The sequence below is a fragment of the Pteropus medius genome, unplaced genomic scaffold, assembly GCF_902729225.1.
Source record: "Pteropus medius unplaced genomic scaffold, Ma_sr-lr_union100, whole genome shotgun sequence".
NCBI classification, from domain to species: domain Eukaryota; kingdom Metazoa; phylum Chordata; class Mammalia; order Chiroptera; family Pteropodidae; genus Pteropus; species Pteropus medius.
Window position 1 is genome coordinate 26,295,961 of NW_024354502.1, and position 18,294 is coordinate 26,314,254.

The 18,294-nt window shown below is 38.7% G+C and overlaps 1 protein-coding gene across 2 annotated transcripts in view; it reads left to right on the forward strand.

Moving 5' to 3' along the window:
- Positions 1–18,294, forward strand: part of UNC5D (unc-5 netrin receptor D) — a 480,798-nt gene that overhangs the window by 449,672 nt on the left and 12,832 nt on the right. For both annotated transcript variants that reach the window (XM_039853533.1, XM_039853535.1), the window contains exons 15-16: positions 6,111–6,275; positions 12,979–13,157. In XM_039853533.1, coding sequence (XP_039709467.1) covers positions 6,111–6,275; positions 12,979–13,157 — 344 coding nt within the window. The remainder of the gene's footprint in view (positions 1–6,110; positions 6,276–12,978; positions 13,158–18,294) is intronic.

Here is an 18,294-nt window from a genome sequence, read left to right on the forward strand (position 1 = left end):
TGAGAACAAGCCAAATCACAAAAAGAAAAACCTTGACTGCACCATGAGAGAGAAAAAAATTGAATTACCAACCTTTCGACTTTAAAATTCAGAATTTTCAAATTAGACAATGTTGTATTTTCCTATTTACTTTTCACACATCTCATGACCTTGGGAATTGCCCCCTTATATACAATGTTAGTGTATTCAAAGCAACAAGAACACCTCTCATGGCCCTGGACTTTTTTTTTTTTTTTTTTGGCATAGTCAGCATATTTCCTTAAGGAGGGAGGTTTTCTATGAATATATTGTTTAGGATCTTCTAGACCTATGTGTCTGTTTCTCACAAAGCAGTATTCAAAGTTTCAAATCCAAATTGAACATCAGGGTATTGTAAAAACAAGTACTAATAGTCATATAAATTCTTCCATATTAACCTTTATAGATTTAAGGTTGTCACTTCACTGAACATAATGCAAGTGACTCAGTCCAAACTATTAAGTTTAATGCTTGGATATAAAAAATCAGATGAATGAACCATAACCTTGCAGCAGCACTTAATAATTCCAACTAGGGGGATTTCTGAGAGAGCCCTTGGGCAGAAAAGGCTTGAGGGGCTAAGTGCCTGACCTCACAGGAGGCAATAGGGCCAGGCAAAGCCAAAGAACATTGGCTCTCCAGAAGCCCTACGAGCTTTACTGCTGGGATGGGCTGGGTTGCATGGAGGTTGTGAACATGTATAAATATTTGCCTTCTGTAATTGAGCATAATTTGAAAGAGTCTTGGAAGGCTAAGAAACAATTTAATTTTCTCTGCACCAGGAGACTTGCCACTGAGTTTTCATTTCCACATCATTTTTCTTATCCACAAATGACTTTTCTTCTTTATTCCTCCCATCTCTTCACCATGCGTACCACCAATTTTCTTGCCCTTGTCATCATTGAAATCCCCCAGCTTGTGTGAATACATATTGTGCTTGTCTTAATGGTCATGCTGCGTTTGCTCCCAGGCATCCAATGTAAGCACTTTGGGGAGGGTTTGTGTTCAGCCTTCTTGAACCTCATGTAGAACTTCATGTGCACTGACAAACTTGGCATGGAGAATAGAGAATGACTTTTCATTAGGACTTAGTAGACAGGAACTAACAGAGAGCTATTGTAGGACAGAAAATCTCACTACTTTTCTGACATCGTTTATAGGTCTCCTTCAGCTGGTCAATCTCTCTGACATCTTCCAACTTGGTGCATGGAAAACCTCTGATATTCTTGTCTTTTTTCCTCTCTCCCTTTCTCTAACTTCAAATCAAGAATCTGGGAATCAGCATATCCCAACTGATACCTAAGAAGCCTACTTTCCTAAGAAACCTTCTGTTTTCTTCTGGGGAAGGTAGAATTTCCCAGAAGGTACAAGCCTGGGAGGTATTCTGTACAAAGAATATTTGGCTTCTCAGACACCGACTGCACGAGAAGTGTTTTACAAATGATGTGAGTTCAAGGTTGGCCCCAGAGCTATGTGATTGAGAGCCTACATATGGCAGGACCAACTAGATTTTAAATCTTTTTAGTTTAGGTCCTGGAGGATTACCCTTTATAGAATGCTGTACTACAGCCCTTATTGCATATGAAGCCAGGTATGATGGGTGAATGGAAGGCTTTGTGAGTTCTTAGATCTTGTTGCAGTAGCACCCATCAGCCTTGATTCAAAAAAAGAAAGAAAAAAAAAAAAGAGCCCCACAATGCTAGTCCTCACAAAATCAACAAATTATCATCACCCCTTTTCTTCTCAGGCTTTTTGAAACTACCACAATTAGGGTTATGCTATTGTCCCCTCCTCAGATTTGGAAACACTCTTCTAGAGGGTAAATAACTCTACTCACAATGGGTTACTGTGACCCGAGTGCCACTTAATTATGGTTTTCTTTATTCCTTGCTGACTATGGAGAGGAGAACTGTAATAAACCATATACAATAAGAGATTAATTTATTTTTTAAAGTCAGACTGTCACCTCCCTAGGATAAAAGCAGCTGTCTTTTCAGCATGCTATGTATCTTGGAGAACCCAATGTCTGTCTCCTGCTAGGATATGATTTACATTCTCTCCATCTGCTAGAAACCTAATTATAATGGGAATCAAAATAAAAACATTTCTGGAATTCTTTGAACACCCATAACTTTGCTACACTGTCTTCCCATATTATTTTCCACATAATTCCTCTCAGCTCAGTGAGAATCTTGGTGTTTTGGTTTTTTTTGTTGTTGTTGTTTTGGGTGTTTTTTTTGAATAAATGAAAGCAAAGATGATTGCCCTGAAAACACACTAATCACAGTGCGTCTAATTCTATTATTTTTAAATGTTTTGTTGAGCTCTATTGGCAGCTGCTACTCAAGTCAACAACAAAACATATTCTTTTGATACGGTCTTAAAAATCTGATTTTTAAAAAGTTTTGATTGTGTGTGCAGTGGAAGAGAAAAAAGAGGATTTTTGTGTATGTTGATTCTCATATTTTTCTGCAAGGAAAGATTATTTCTGCAGTGGGCATTACTCTCTTACCTTTCTTCCATTGACATAATATAAGAAATTTAGCAGTGATACCAGAAAAGACACTTTTCAGTAAATGGTCAATGTCCTTGTGGGGGCGGGGCAGGGGGGACATGAGGGGATGGAGAGAGGAAAAGCTTAACAAGGATTCAAATCCACTACAGAAAATGTAGGTTTGTTTAAGAGCTGGACCTTGAATTCAGCTCCATCTGGCTCTGCAGTCCAAGAACTTATAATACACGTTATTAGAACTTACATTTTTAGTTTTAGAAAACAAAAAGTTCTTAGTTACCTTAGGCAAAACCACCTTAGTTAGTCAAAACCACCTGATAACCACAGAGCCTCTTGTTAAACTTTGATTGGAGAAGGTAGTACAAAGTAACTATAAACATTAACCAGTTTGGAGAAGAGAGTTCTTTTGAGGCCTATTAACATGAGAATGAAGAGAGGAGACAGGGCAATAGGTCATGAAAGCCCTTGAGGCCCAGGCAGGGGACTGTGTGGAACATGGCAGACCTTAAGGGGCCATCCTGGTCACCCCCAAGCAAAGGAATTTTGTAAGGAAAAGTGATCGGGTGACATCAGTGCCCCCCTCTCGTAATCAGAGGTAAAAGAGAGACCACAATGCTGTTTCCTGAAGAAAACCAATCAACTGCTTTCTGTTCCCCTCTTCAGTGAAGCACTAAACACCTCATTCACTCTGTATAGTAAGAGACTGAAGGCGAGAGGCTGGTGGACTAGGTTACTACAGTTAGCTATAATGAGGCGAGAGAAGGGGATCATTAATGGACATAGGAATATCGTAAAAGAATGACAGTGAGAGTGAGATAGTGATCATCAGTTTTCAAAAGGTAGAGTTGCCCAAGAAGGTAAAGGCCCAATAAAATGATTTGTAGTGACTGGGAGTATAATGCCAGTGATGGATAAAAATGAATACCAGAGGTATAGCTATTGGAGCTCTCCACAGAGAGATGGCAATTGTGCATATGAGAGCAGATGGGGGACCTTGTAGAGTTCAGTAGGCAGAGAGAGAAGTGTTAGAGGCTGAGGTATGAAGTAAGGGTCACCCATGCTTTACAAAACATAAGAGGCTCAATAAGAGAAGCATATAAATGAATCAGACTAGACAAGGAAAAATAGCGAAACTTATAAATGCATATTATTTCTTTTATATAGGGTAGAATTAGGTGCAGATACAAAGTCATTTTTCAGTGATCTAGGGAAAATATCTTCCTGTAAAGGTTTCTGGGAGGTCCTACCGATCAGAAGTACCCTCTGCTGCCGTGTCCACTACCAGGAGGGCAAGAGAAGAGATCTTAAGTAAAATTCACTGTATAGGAAGAAAGTGGGAAAGAAGCACCGTTAAATGGACCTGTGCTGTCTTGCTGGTGATATAAGTAAGATGTGCCCCAGCCAAGAGCTTCCTTAGCGACCGTTAGGTTAGTTCTTCTCTCAGTGTTTTCCCTAGAATAGGACAGTCACCCTGTGGAATGCACTAATGGCACCTTTCAGTGTCGTCAAACTTACATCAGTTTCTAAGAGAACTTTTTCAAATCCACTGGAGTTTCATTAGAGAATTGTCTTGGTCGAGAAAAGAAAAACCTGGCAAGATATTTCAAAGGAGAAATATAATCAAGGGAGTTATGTGCTTACAGAATCTTTAGAAAGGCTTTAGAATCAGAGTCAGAGAGAGCCACTGATGACATCAGGAAACCAGCAAATTCGGGAATTTCAGGAAACAGCGCTGTGGCAGATGGTTCTCAGGGGATGCCCGGAAGCCCCTGCAAACCTCGCATGTGCTAATGGCTGAAGCCTTTGGGCCTGCTGGCTATGTGCGAGGGGCAGTGATGGCTTCGGCTCCTCCTCTGCTGTTCCAGCCTAGCACAAGTGCCTCTCACTGGCAGAATGGAAATGTGAACTCCCTCGAGGGCAGACAGTCTGTGAAATGTAGTGTTCAGGCCTGCAGCCCCAGCCTTGTAGGGGAGAACCGAGAATGGCAAAGACAGTGTTGCATCCTAACAGCTCACGTCTTGCACAAGAATAAAGTCAAGAAACACTACACAGTGTCACACACATAGACTTTGAGTCCTTGTTTCTGCTTCTTGAGCCAAAGGTCCACTGCCTTTCCCTTGATTCACGATTAAGAACAAACAAAAACACAAATCCCTTATATACATTAATGGGATATGTGGTAGAGGTTAACGCCTGAGTTTGTTCTTTCATACTCCCTAAAGCTGACTCTGCTCTTTTAAAGTATACAACAACCTAAAGTCCATCCCTCCTTGCTGCCCCCCCTCCCCGGCCCCCGCCAAGAAGGATCCAAAATCAAGATGTGTGAGACTTCCTATGGAGAAAATTAGGAAACATACAAGTATGTACAGTGGAGCTCAGGAGTAACTAGGTAATTCATAGTTCCTTCAGGTGAGTAGACTGAATTTTAATCATGGCCTTTGGTCTTATAACACTTGCTGGCTTCACCACCAATCACACTTCGCAGTATCAAACTTCCAGCTTGATACACCTTTCGTTAATATTAAAACAGTATTTATGGCAACAGAGAAAAGTGCAATTCAATGGGAGGAGAAAAAGAGAAAAGTGATTACTAGAGGTTGGACATACATGGTCATTGCCGAGGACCCAGCCCAATTTCATAAGGAATGAAAGACTTTTAGGTAGATGAAAGAATATCAATTTCTGATTGCCACCTGACCTCAGAGGTCAGAATGGCTGACCTCTACTTCAAATTACTGTAAAGCCGCACACCTGAGCACAGTCCCCTCGGCGGCAAGCGCTAACTGGTATTGGGGAAAAGAGTGATCTATATAGTTTTTATAATTCCCCCCTCATTTAGTAAAAATTGCTTTTGCTACTCAATTGTCTGTAAGTCTCTTGAGAGTGGGGAACTGAGCCTAATTTCTATTTCTTATTATTTATCTAATGCAATATCTTGTCATTAGCAGACACCGTATACAGAATTGTGGAATGGATGAATTACATAAGGAGTTAGCAAACAAGACTGCTCTGGGCTGACCCATTGTGTCGTCTCTCTCTGGGATGAGTGTATATGATTTTACAGCAGGCATAATTTTTAGGCTGAATACAGCAGCAGTATTGTGTTCTATTCACACAACTCAACATGATTTTGTGGGGACAAGTTCTGATCAGTTCTTTAGCATAATTGTCATTTAAGGCTTAGGTAGAAGAATGGACTATTGGAGTGCTCTAAGAATTTTTTTGATTGGAAAAACATGATTCTTGTTTGATGGCATTCTTCCTAATTTTGTGTGTGTGTGTGTGTGTATTGTGTGTGTGTGCGTATGTGTGTGTGTAAGTGAAAGTCTGAGCTCTTGCAGTGTGGTTTTGGAATTCAGATGATATCAACTGGAATTGACATTAATTATTTTTGTGCTGCTTCGCATATGCTGGAACATTATTTCTACAACAATTCCACCACGTTGCTTAGACAGTTATCTCTGCTGCGATCTTTGTCATCATCACCATAATTATTGCTTATTAAGTCTCTCCTGGTCTCCACTCATCTCAGTGGGGCTCTGCACACCATGGCCCTCTTCTCTCCCCCATCTCCCTGCAGGAAGTCCCGTTCTCCCGCGTGTGGTGCAGTAACCGGCAGCCCCTGCACTGTGCCTTCTCCCTGGAGCGCTACACGCCCACCACCACCCAGCTGTCCTGCAAAATCTGCATCCGGCAGCTCAAAGGCCATGAACAGATCCTCCAAGTGCAGACATCAATTCTAGAGGTGAGTCCTCGTCTACAGGTCACTTGACCCCGTTTCTAAATGATGATAAGAATAATATACCTGTCGCAGTCATGCTGCGCAAAGCACAAAAGAGCTTCAAAATGCACTCACTCTTTTAATTCTCATTAGTGTTGGACAAGTCATTTTATTTGGCTTTTACTTTTTCTGCAACTCTACCTTTTGAAAACTGATTATCACTATCTCACTCTCATTGTCATTCTTCAACTCTTAATCCTCATTACTGATGAGGGGAAATAAACTTTTTCTCAGGCTGTGGAATAAAGTTAGCTTCCCACTGGGCAGGGGAACTCAACCCATCAGAACTTAAGCTCTGTGAAGGGACCTTTGGGGAAGGAACTGGTGGAGGGCTTTTTATACACAAAATCACAATAGTCCACGGTAGGCCTGGAATATTAGCTAAAAGTATTAGCTGGTAGTACAATAAACACACATGCCATAAAGAGGCACAAGGTTAGCACTGGGCAGTTTTTTTGCTGGTTCTGACTAGTTTCCAGAAGTCAGTTGCCCCACCTGTGTCATCATCTTCAGGGTCCTGGTTCCTTGTTATCCTACAATTCCTCAGACCTTCCACATCCCCATTTCCATTAAACATAGGGTCATCGATAACAATAATATAAGATAGAATAGATATTAATCTCTTTCTACAAAGTAAGGAAATAGAAGTGTAACGAAGGAAAGGACCTCATCCAAGGTCATATCACTGTTGAAGGGCAGCAATGGAATGGGAGTCACAGGAGAATTCCCCTGGGAACTTGTAAAAAGATACCTGATTTCTGCCATAATTCTAATTGATTTCATGGATCTGGACTTGAATTTACAAAGAGAAGACAATGGCATTCCCTCCTGAATGGTTGAGGATAGAAGATAGTTCCTAGGGGTAGAATCAGGGGAGGCATGTGCTGCTTCTGTTTAGCAATCCTAAAGTAATTCCTGGCTGGTTTAGAAAAGCGAGAGTATTTCATTGTTCACCAGTAGAATATGTATGTGTGTGTGCGGTGCGTGTATGTGTATACGCATATAGACACACATGTACATACATACATATTTATGTAATATATAAATAAAATGTATTTTGGCTTGACAGATTTAACACATTTTATATATATATAACTCAATTTCAGTGTTCTTTTTTCTTTGAAAACATGTAGCCTTATAGCATTATCACTTCCCCCTATTCCTATGTTAAAGTATGGCTTATGCAAAATGAGTATCAATAATTCCCCAAATAGTTTTTCTGAAGAGCGGTTGGCTTTCCAAAGGACTGTGCCCTAAAATTGATAGCTGTCTTAACTGACATGTTTATACAGTATTTGCATTCATTATTGCTAATTAGCATTATGTGCAAAAGTAATTTTGATGGGGAAGGTATATTCAGAAACCTAGAGTAGGATATTTTTAGAGTCCCTTTCTTGAACAATCATGGCATATTTAACAATACATTTCAAAGTAAAATAAAAATTGTAGGAAAGTTTTAAAATAAAAACAGGGAAGTCTTAGATTTTCCTTCTGTTATTCTGAAGCAAGCAGGAAAAGGCAGAACATAAAGATGCCTCCGATGCAAATTGCCCTAAATGTCTGTTAATAGGTCAACAAAAGAACTCCAGGTTTAAAAGGTTTTTATTTTTTAAGGCACTCAGATTTTGAAGATCAACTTCTGCTATTACAGGATATTTATATAAAAGGAATCTGATAGTGTTCGTGCATCCTGGTACCTTTGCTCATTGCTTAAACAAATTTTTGAAGTGCATGAAAGGAAAATGAGCTAATAAACATAATCTCACCCTTTATTTTCCAATTCCTTTTCTAATGCTTCACAAAGTTTGCAGTCACTTTGAAATGCTTTGAAGATAACATCACAGTATCTCTTGATAAAAAGGAGGCAAGTATGAGAATAATATTTAGATAGTCAATGTTGGACTACAGTCATCTGATTTGTGGGCTATTGCATTTTAGAAGCTTTATGAACCCTTTTGATCCTATAAGGATCATTTTATTAATTGCTTTAAGTGTTACTGCTAGAATTTGGCCCAGTGTATCTACATCTCTTTAGAATAAACTATACTTCTTAGGCAAACCTAATTAGTTTCTATGTCAGAAGAAAAGTAATAACTTTTGAAAGGCAGTATGTTTCAAGTGCTTTCATATATAACCATCACAACTCCGTGGATTAGTTTTATACGATAACAATTTTATACGATAGAACAGTCTCGAGGAGGTCAAACTTCATGTCCAAGATCATAGAGCTAATAAGATGGGTAGCCAGAGTTCCCAGCTAAAATACCTGACTTCAAAATCAAAGTCTGGATTTCCATATTACACTGCTTCAGGATCCCAGTAAAGGAGGTCTAATTTATTTGTCCTAACTGTAGGCTTTGTCTGTAATATAAGCCTTCTCTTTGGGAGCTTAGACATTAGTGACAAACATTACGACACCAGCAATTGTCTGAGTATGAAAGTACATGAAAATTGAGATGTTTTTTCCTTAAGACTGTAGGAAGATGAGATGTAATTATTTGTGTCATAGGCTAGAATCATTCTATAGATCTTCAAGAGAAGACTAGACTTCCTACGTATAGATATGCCTGCCAGGGGGCATCTTTATCGAATATTAACTCAAGGTCCTTCAAACCCTAGGATTGTCTCACTCCTGGGAAGAACATACATCTGATGATATACCTGGTGAATAAAAATCATCCTCTTCTCCCTAAAAATTACCTAGTTTTTGTTGTAGATGGTTCAATAAACTTTTGAAGCTTTCAATAGATATCTTTGAAATATATTTTTAACGCCTCCCTCCACGCCCCTCCCCCCAAAAAAATTACTGCACAGTTGGGCTCAGAGCTCTCACTTCCTACACTAGTAAATTTGTCTTTGTGTCACTATTCATGAATTTAATAGAACCATGAGAAGTAAAAGACATTATATACATTTCTAAATATCTAAATCAATGTAGTGATTGTTCTCATTGAAGGCATTTGACTCTTTATGTTCATCCCCACATCCATCATATTCCACCAGAAAAATACAATCATTCATATCTCTCTCATACTTAAAAATTATTTTAGTGATCAGTATATCTTTTCTGTGCTTTAGAGTGGTCATTACTGTGTCAATCTTTAGAAGCAGGTTTGTTCTTAAATTTAACTCAACCGAATTACCTAATGATTATCACCAATTGATACTCTATAAATCATCAGTAACAATCTAAAAATTGTGGATAAAAGCAAAATAAGCTTGCTAAATTGAAGAAAAAAGAAGAATCTCCAAGTCATTTATTCATCATTCTTTACTAATGTAACATTATTGAAAAATCTATTTTGGTAGAAACAACTTAAATGGGAAGCTTGCATTAACAATTTTTCCTTCAAGCAATTTCTCTTATCTTTCTTCCAAAAGTGGGGGAAGTTGGAGATGATTTGTCTGTTACAAAATAGACAGAATACTCAGAATTTCTCGTTTACAACTCCCAAGCTAAGCAGGTAGCAGCTGCTTATCTCAGATGTGCAGAGCATGAAACTCTACTGTTCCTCTGAATATTTAATTTAAACAATCAGAAAATGTGATATATCTACAGGATTCTAATTACTTGGCCCAGATGTCTTTCAGAATGCATCATAAATGTTACATAAAGTGTCATCCTTATACATGGAAAATACTTAAATTCGGAGCTTTATGAGGGAAATAGGGGCCCACTTATTAAACTGTAGTAAATAGAAAAAATATTTTTAGAGTTAGTCTCGTATGTTTTATTTGCCTTCAAATTGTACTGCTTTATTCAATTTTTTCTGAAGACTGTGTATCAAGATGGTCTTTATTATGCCAACAGGAAAGACAGCACTAGATGGACTTGGTCAACTCATAGATGCTGTGAGGGCTTCCAGAAGCTAGTTCTCTGTCTACCACAGATCTTCGGCAAAGACACTTTCAGTGTTTTCAGTTTCATTGGCCAGTCGCCTTTTCATGTGTTAACATGCTTTGGTGCCATTTTACAGTAACTACCATGTTATCTTGCAGAATTCTTTTTTTCCTTTCTCTCTGGTTTCTACCATTCTTTTTAAAGGGCATTGCCCTGCCTTAAGTCAGGGAATATTTAAGGAAACCATTCCTACTTGATTTGCATTGTTAAAGCCTAGACAAAATTTTACAAACTATGATTAAAAAAAAAAAAAAAAGAGGCGCTATATCTTGTAACCTATTTTATGCAGTGAGAAACCTGAGTTGGTTTATTTTATAACTATCCAACATATCAGAATCCTTCACTTGGTGTGAGCTAAGCACTTATCCACTCAATTTCTATTCTATCAATAACTACCCATCCTTCAAAGCCAACTCAAATGCCTCCTCCCTTCCTACTCTTAATCCCTGAAGCATAATGCTAATATCATGAAGAGCACTTTTCTTACCCACTCTACTCTGGATTTTTTCATACCTGTCTTGCTTGAAGTAGGGTGGTATAGTGATATGAATCCTGGTGAAAGTATCAGAATATCAGAATTCTAGTTTCAGCTATGTCACAAACCACCTGGGTGACTTTTACCAAACTTCATAATCTCTGTGGAGTACATAAAAAAATGCCAAAAGACTGATGAGGAAATCGAGCCTGAAAGCGGCCATGTAGCACCCACGGTTGCTGAGCTAGAAGTGTAAACTCCTACTCTGACTCTGAAAACCATGCTTTTTCTATTGCCCATGCTAACCTCAAATACTGGAAGAATTTTGATGAGCACTGTTTTATAGTATTCCAGGGAATGGAACTGAAACCAGTGAGTAGAATCTGTTTAATATGATAATGTGCTCTGATTTTCCAAAAATATGTAATACGTAGCATTTCACAGATGTAACTGACCATGGGACTGCTCTTTCTTGGAACTTCTTCTGAGTTGCCCTTTTGGAAATGCTGGGTTAAGGCACTGTTTCCAAAGCACTGCCCTCAACGTGTAACCTTATTAAATGGTTACAAAAAGACAAACCACATTATCAATCATTGATAATATCTCTGCATGAATCGGTTTCCTCAATTAAACTTCAGAGCATGTAACACTCACCAACTCTGAAGGCTTATAACTGTGGGAGCCTGGGCACTAGCCCAAAAGGGCCACCATGCCTGTGGTTCCCTCAGGAGGAAGACATGTCATGGTTTGAAAAATCAGGGAAGGATCACAGGACAGTTTAGGAAAAGTGTGTGTTGACTTAAAGGACAGCACAAGATAATAAGTTCCTAACACAAAGGATAGTTTCTTGTGGCTTAAATAGTCCTAAGTAGTTCCTTAACTCGATCTCAAATTCGATGTTTTAATTTCTGTTTGTATTAAATTTTTTTGTTTGTTTTTTGTTTGTTTGTTTTTACTGTATAACAAATTTATCCCATTTAACAGCATAAAACAGCTCCCATTTATGGTCTCACATTTTTCGTAGATCAAAAGTCTAGGCATGGCGGTCTCACAAGACTAAGATCGAGGTGATGGCTTGGAACATGTTCTCAGCTGGAGCTCAGAGTCCTTTTTTAAGCTTATTTAGATTGTTGATAAAATTCAGTTTCTTGCAGCTATGGAGACTAACGTCTCCATTTTCTTGCTGGCTGTTAGACAGGGGTCACTTTCAGCTCCTAGGAGGCCCTCAGGTCTAGCCTCATTTCCCATCCCCAGTCCCATAGATAGTTCACAAAATGGCTGTTGTTTTCTCCCACACCAGCAACAGAACTACCTCTCCTTCTTTCTTTTAAGGGCCACCTGATTAGGTCACGCCCACCCAGGAAAATCTTATCTTGATCAAATCATAGTCAACTCTTTAAGAACTTACATCTGCAGAATCTCTTTTGTCTTGTAATATATCATAATCATGGAGTGATTCAATCAAATACTTTTAAGGCCTTAAAATTCTGTTAATTCACATAAACCTATCAGTAACCACTCCAATCTGATCAAGTTCTATATGATTTCATGATGGATATGATGGCCTAATTACAATGATATACTGAAATAGCAAATCCTCATTGGAAAGCACTAAGTCAGAAGCAGTGAGGGGAAGAAGAGAGGAACTTGTCAATAATATTGCTTCTGATTCAGTACTGACAGCAGGCAAAAACCTTCCAGCCTATATCTCTCCACAGACTGTTCTAAATCTCATCACCGACTCACAGCTGGCTCATATTTACCAATGCATTCAATTCTGAAACAAGACTGAAATACTTACTGTAGAATCACACAACTTTAGGACTGAGAAAAACACAGACTTTAAGGTGATCAACACACAATCAGTTCCCCTTTGTAGCTTCTCTGACAAGTGGCTTCCCAGCCAGCTTCTTCGATCAGTCCATTTATCTTTGGTCAGTTCTGTCATAGTGTCATTCCTTACAGTGAACTGAAATCTGTCATTTGGTAGCTTCTTCCTCTTGATCCTAGATCTACCCCAAAAACTAAAAAAAAAAAAAGTCTACTTCTGCTCTCATCTGGTATCTCCTTAGATGAAGAAGCCGATGATTGTGATTGCGACTCCCTGAGTGGAAGAGGCTGTTGTAAATCTCCAGTGCATGATCTACTAGGCCACTGAGAAGTTACTTAGTATTTTAAAGAGAGAGGAAAGCATTTTGTGCATGTGTGTTAACATTTTTATTTTCTTAAATAAAAATGTTGATCAATAATGATTCCATTTGGATCTGATCATGCTTTCCTAATGTTTTCAGAGTGAAAGAGAAACCATCACTTTCTTTGCACAAGAGGACAGCACTTTCCCTGCACAGACTGGCCCCAAAGCCTTCAAAATTCCCTACTCCATCAGACAGCGGATTTGTGCTACCTTTGATACCCCCAATGCCAAAGGCAAGGACTGGCAGATGTTAGCACAGAAAAACAGCATCAACAGGTAATTGGGGGCAACTTCTGAAAGAAGATTTTATTCAAAGAGCTTTGAAAACTGAAGTGGGTCGGGTGTATCCTTATCATTATCAGACTCTGATATCTTTGATTCCTCCGGCCACAGTTTATGTGAGGTTCAGCTAAGTAAGTGGGAACAGAGCAAGAACATGACCTTGTGTATGGCATTTCCTGCTACCACACTCTGCCTTTGGGGACATTACAGAAAAGCCCTACCATGGTCCTGGTCCTACCTCCAGGATTGCTAACTGGGCCACTCAAATAGGGAGTGTGTGTGTGGGGCGGGGTGTAGGGGAGCTGTTGAACTATGTCATCTCGGTGCTTATAAGCATCCCAGCACAGTCTTGAGCCAGAGATACAGCAGAAATTTCTCACACCTGCTCCCTACCATCAGGTAACCTTAAGCGTTATTTAACCCTTAATGGGGACATGCTCAGCCTGCAGAAGTGGGTGCCGCAATATAAAAAAGGAAGTTGGAGGAAAACTTACGTTTGAAGGCAGGGGGCATTAAACAATCAAAAGTGCCTAGGCACCGTGAATGAGTCTGCTATTTAAACTGACACTGCTCATTACTGTGCTAACATTGTAGATAAAAGTGGAAAAGAAATTCATAATGGACTTTATTAGATGAAAAAAAAAGAAGGGGTGATGCTATCTGTAGCATTGTTGATGGGCAGGAGAGTTTTAGCTCCACTTGACAGATAACTAGTACAGGGAGAAAGCATTGAAAAACTGTATCTCCTCTTTTGCTAACCAACCTCACATGCCTGAGAATGAAAAGACAACAAATTTTGCCAGAACCGTCTTAGTTTCCTTTTCTTTGATACTATTTTTTCTTTTGAGGCAAAGCTTTTTCTTATTGTTTGACTTACTCTGTCATTTTTACTTTTTGTTCTTAATTTTCACAGACATCTTACCTGACTCTTACTTCTCTGAAAGGGAGGGTTGATGTCTGCCAAAAAAGAATAGAGTACTGTTCTCCAAAAGATATCCAGAATCTAAGAACAAAGGACCCAACCAGAAAGCAGTCAGGCTCAGAGAGGAAAATCAAGAGAGGAGGCATTGCAGCAACAGAAAACGGAATTTACTGAAATAGGCGGGCCTGAAAAGAATAGATACATTCCTGAAAAGACATATTAAAAACAAAAGAATACCAAAGTGAATGGGTTTACAGGGGAAAAAAATAATTTGAATATTTCCCAGCAACTTTGAAAAGTGAGATGTCTCATTTGTAATATATGAACACCATGACTACAACAAGTTCACTTTCTGATCAGCATGAGAACAAGAATGAAAAACTAACTCAGAGAACAGAGTTCAGTTGAAAAAGAACATTGGGCAGGAACTCAAAAGATCTGCAGGGCACTGCTTTTATAACCAATACCAGTCTGCGTCAATACATCACTTATCACCCCTATTTTTTTCTACAAATGCAATGCATAGAATTCGAACTCCGTTAACTTTCTAATCCATTCAGACTATAAGAGTTTATGATTTTTAATTCACCATTTATAAGAAAATAATTGCCACAAACTCTCCGTGTACCCATGGATACTGTCAATAATTTGCTGAATGAGAATATATGTGTTTCTGCCTTGTTCCATTTTTTCTTCATTTACAGTATATACAAGAGAACAACAATGAATGCCTCTAAAGTCATCAATTTCTGACCTTACACAATAGGGAAAAAACATTTCAAACTGGGAGCCTAAGGTTAACATTCTTTTGTCTCTGGGCTCTAAGTGTCTATGCAGGAGCAGCATCCAAGGTCATAAAACATGAGCACCTGGTTTGTCTGTCTCCTTGCTTTTGTTTTCCCTAAAATCCCTTCTCCAGAAAAACCTAAAGTTCCTTGACATAAATTCAAATGACCTACTTCATGGAAAGTTTCTAACACGGTGCGTAGAAAATGTTGATTTACAATAAATGTTAGTTACTCCCTTTGAAATTTTCACAATTAATAGCAAATTAGAATAGCATAAATACATATAACTACTTCTATCTTTAAATCTTATTTAGTTGACATATTCAGCTTCAATAAATGGAACTTTCCTCCTTCCTCTTTGTTCTCCAACGGTAGTCTAATTATGGGTAAAAATGATTTAAACTAGAAATCGACAAGCTTTTTCTGTCAAAGAACCAGATAGTAAATAGTTTAAGCTATATGGGATCTGCTGCAACTACTTGGCGACTATTCAGCTGTTTCTGGAGCATGAATCAGCCATCAGAGAAAATGCATAAACAAAGAGGCATGGCTGTGTGCCAGGAAGCCTTATGTACTAAAACAGGCAACAACCCATATCTGGCCTGTATTAGTTTGCTGATCCCTCATTTAAATGAGTCTGCCCTTGGTAAAACTTCCATAGGATCTTATTGCTCAGTCAGAGTAACACCTGATGCTAAAGTTTCTCCATCCTGCTCTGCATCCAAGCCTCTTGGAAGAACAGGCACAGGAGACTGTCCTCTTCTGCAGGCTGGTGTGGTTCCAGCAGAGATGGTCACCAAGGTATTGAGATGAGAGAAGCAAAACAGGGAAAGATGACTGAAAACCACCTTGCATCACGTTAGCTCATTCTCATTTTGCAGAAATTGTCATGTTCCTTTTATGTTTTCATTACTGGACCAAAAAATATATCTTCCACATGAGAAGAAATATACGTGAAAGAGATGAAGGGGATTTTCAGATGTAATTTGTCGCAACTTCCTATTGTATAATTCCAAATCACTAGTCTTGCCCTCTTATTACTACAAATAATATAGCATAGAATGGATCATCAATGTGTGTTAACACACAAAAATCTGATATTGTCGATATGCCATTATTGAGTAAGAAAGAGGTCTATACCTTGAGATTTCATTAACTCTGAGATCTCAAGAGGATGATCCTGAAGCACATTGTTGGTCTCAGAGAATTCACCTAGTTTGATTTTGTGATAACACTTTTATCTGCCTCTCGCCCTCTTTTTAATTTCCATTAAGCGTTAAAAAGCTAGTAAAGCAAAAGCACTCAAAAATCAGGGAGGAAGAGTTTGCGAAGGAAGTGGAGGGAAACATTTGCTTTTATTTTCTTATCTCCTTTCGGTAAATGCAAATGTCACTGATGATAATCTGCCTTTTTGCTAAACAAGTTTCTACTTAGGTCTGAAAAGGAGAAAAAAGACAGGGAGTATTAAAGTTAAAAGCTTAGCAATTGATGAGAATGTGAGAAATGTCAGTGGTGTGTGTGCTATAAGGCGGCAACACAGGTGGCCTTGCAACTTGCCTGGCATATGGATCACACTAAATATGCTCCACAGTCTATCAAAAAATGTCATAGATAACAGTTGCAATTATCAATTCTGTGAGCAAACTTTGACTATCACCCAGAGTCCATACTTGCTGCATTTCAAAGCTGAGATTGCACATTTATTCTACAAATTCAGCTGCGATAACTCTCCACTTCAATGTTCTTGGCCACATGTGACTGGTAGGGCTCAGAAAAAGAATTGATTGCACAGGAGTAGATGGCAGGGAGCATTGCTAAGCGCTAAACAAATTAAATAATATCAGCAACTAGCTGCTTTAGCTAGAAATATACTCCCATCTCTAAACTTCCATAACACTTTATATTTGTATACTTTAACTTTTTTAATTACAACGAAACATATCTATTTTTTAAATGAATGACATGAACTTTATTGGACAGTATACTTGATCTTGAAAACTTGCCTCCTACTAAACAGAACTGATATGAATAACCATCAAAGGATTTTGTAAGTTGGTCTCAAAGAAAACAAGTTACATGGCTGACACTGTGGAGACTTCCTTTCTTTTCTCTTAAGTCAAAGACAGTACTTGATACTATTAGATCATTCTTATTTAAGGCCTCACGATTTTCATATTCCAGAAACCCTTGTGAAAACATAGCCAGCCTGACCAAGATGCTATGAGAACAGATGCTGGATAAAGTACATGAGATATGGTGGATAGAAGGGAAATAGCTGAAAGAGAAGAAAGGATTCCAAAATGAAAAATAGCAGATAAATTACATATTAATGAATTTTTTATGATAGTATACTTATTTGACAGTTGGTAAGCACTTTCAGAGAAACATATTTCTTATTGGTCAACTGGTTAAAATAGTTCAAATGTATTTCTCATGCTAGTGTTCATGGGCAATGGTGAAGGAATCATGAACAAATGAAATTCTTCAAACCTCATGGCTGATAAGCAGTGCTATAACAACTTGTTTTTCCACCAACTCTTTTAACAGAACCTCTAACAAGAAGCAGAATCTTCTCATATTAAGGTTATATCCTTTCATTCCCTCTGTCCACCTTCTTAATTGGATGCACAGGAACAGTGAAATGGCCAGAGGGCAGTGGGAGAGGACAGAGGAAGGTCTCCAGGCAGCTTATTAACCTATTTCTGAATAAGTGTTTTAAATTCACTAGAAGAGGAACAGTTCCAATGCCAGCTTTCTTTGCAGGTGAAGGAAGAAGGGAGGAGAAAAGAGAGATGATGATGAGAAAATATATGCAGAATGCCTGCCTCACAGGAAGGCCAGTAAGGATGGTCACTCAATGACCACAGAGACTAGATATTTTCATTCCTGTGTTTTGAGATTTACTATGAGTAGCCAGAAGGACCCGGCACAGCAAAGTGGTGGTGTTTGGGCTTTGCTCCACCAAAATCAATGACCCATGAAACTCTCCACTAATATGAAGCTGAAAACAGACAGCCCTGGGACAAATTTAGCCATGAACAAGCTGCATATGGTTTGTGTCAGGTGTCCATCCTAAAGGCAATATGGAAGAGTAGCTTTTTATGTTCTTCCATGAAAACCAGTATCTTACTCCCACTGTAAGCCCCAGGGGCTGGTGACAAGAGGCATTGCATTCGTTATGGCAAGGGGTGAATTTGTGCTGGACTTTGAAGGAATAGGTTGTCCTCCTTTTAGCTAATATAGTTTTCAGAAAAGGTGGACATGCCAGGTCCCCTTTATAGGCTAAATAATCCCCATTCACAAGTGCTCTCTCACAAGCAGTACTAAAAAAGCTGACAGTATCAGGATACCTGAATGTTGTTTTTGTAATTTGAGAAAATGAAATTATAAGAAGCATACCTGCTTCATTTGAGTATCCTTT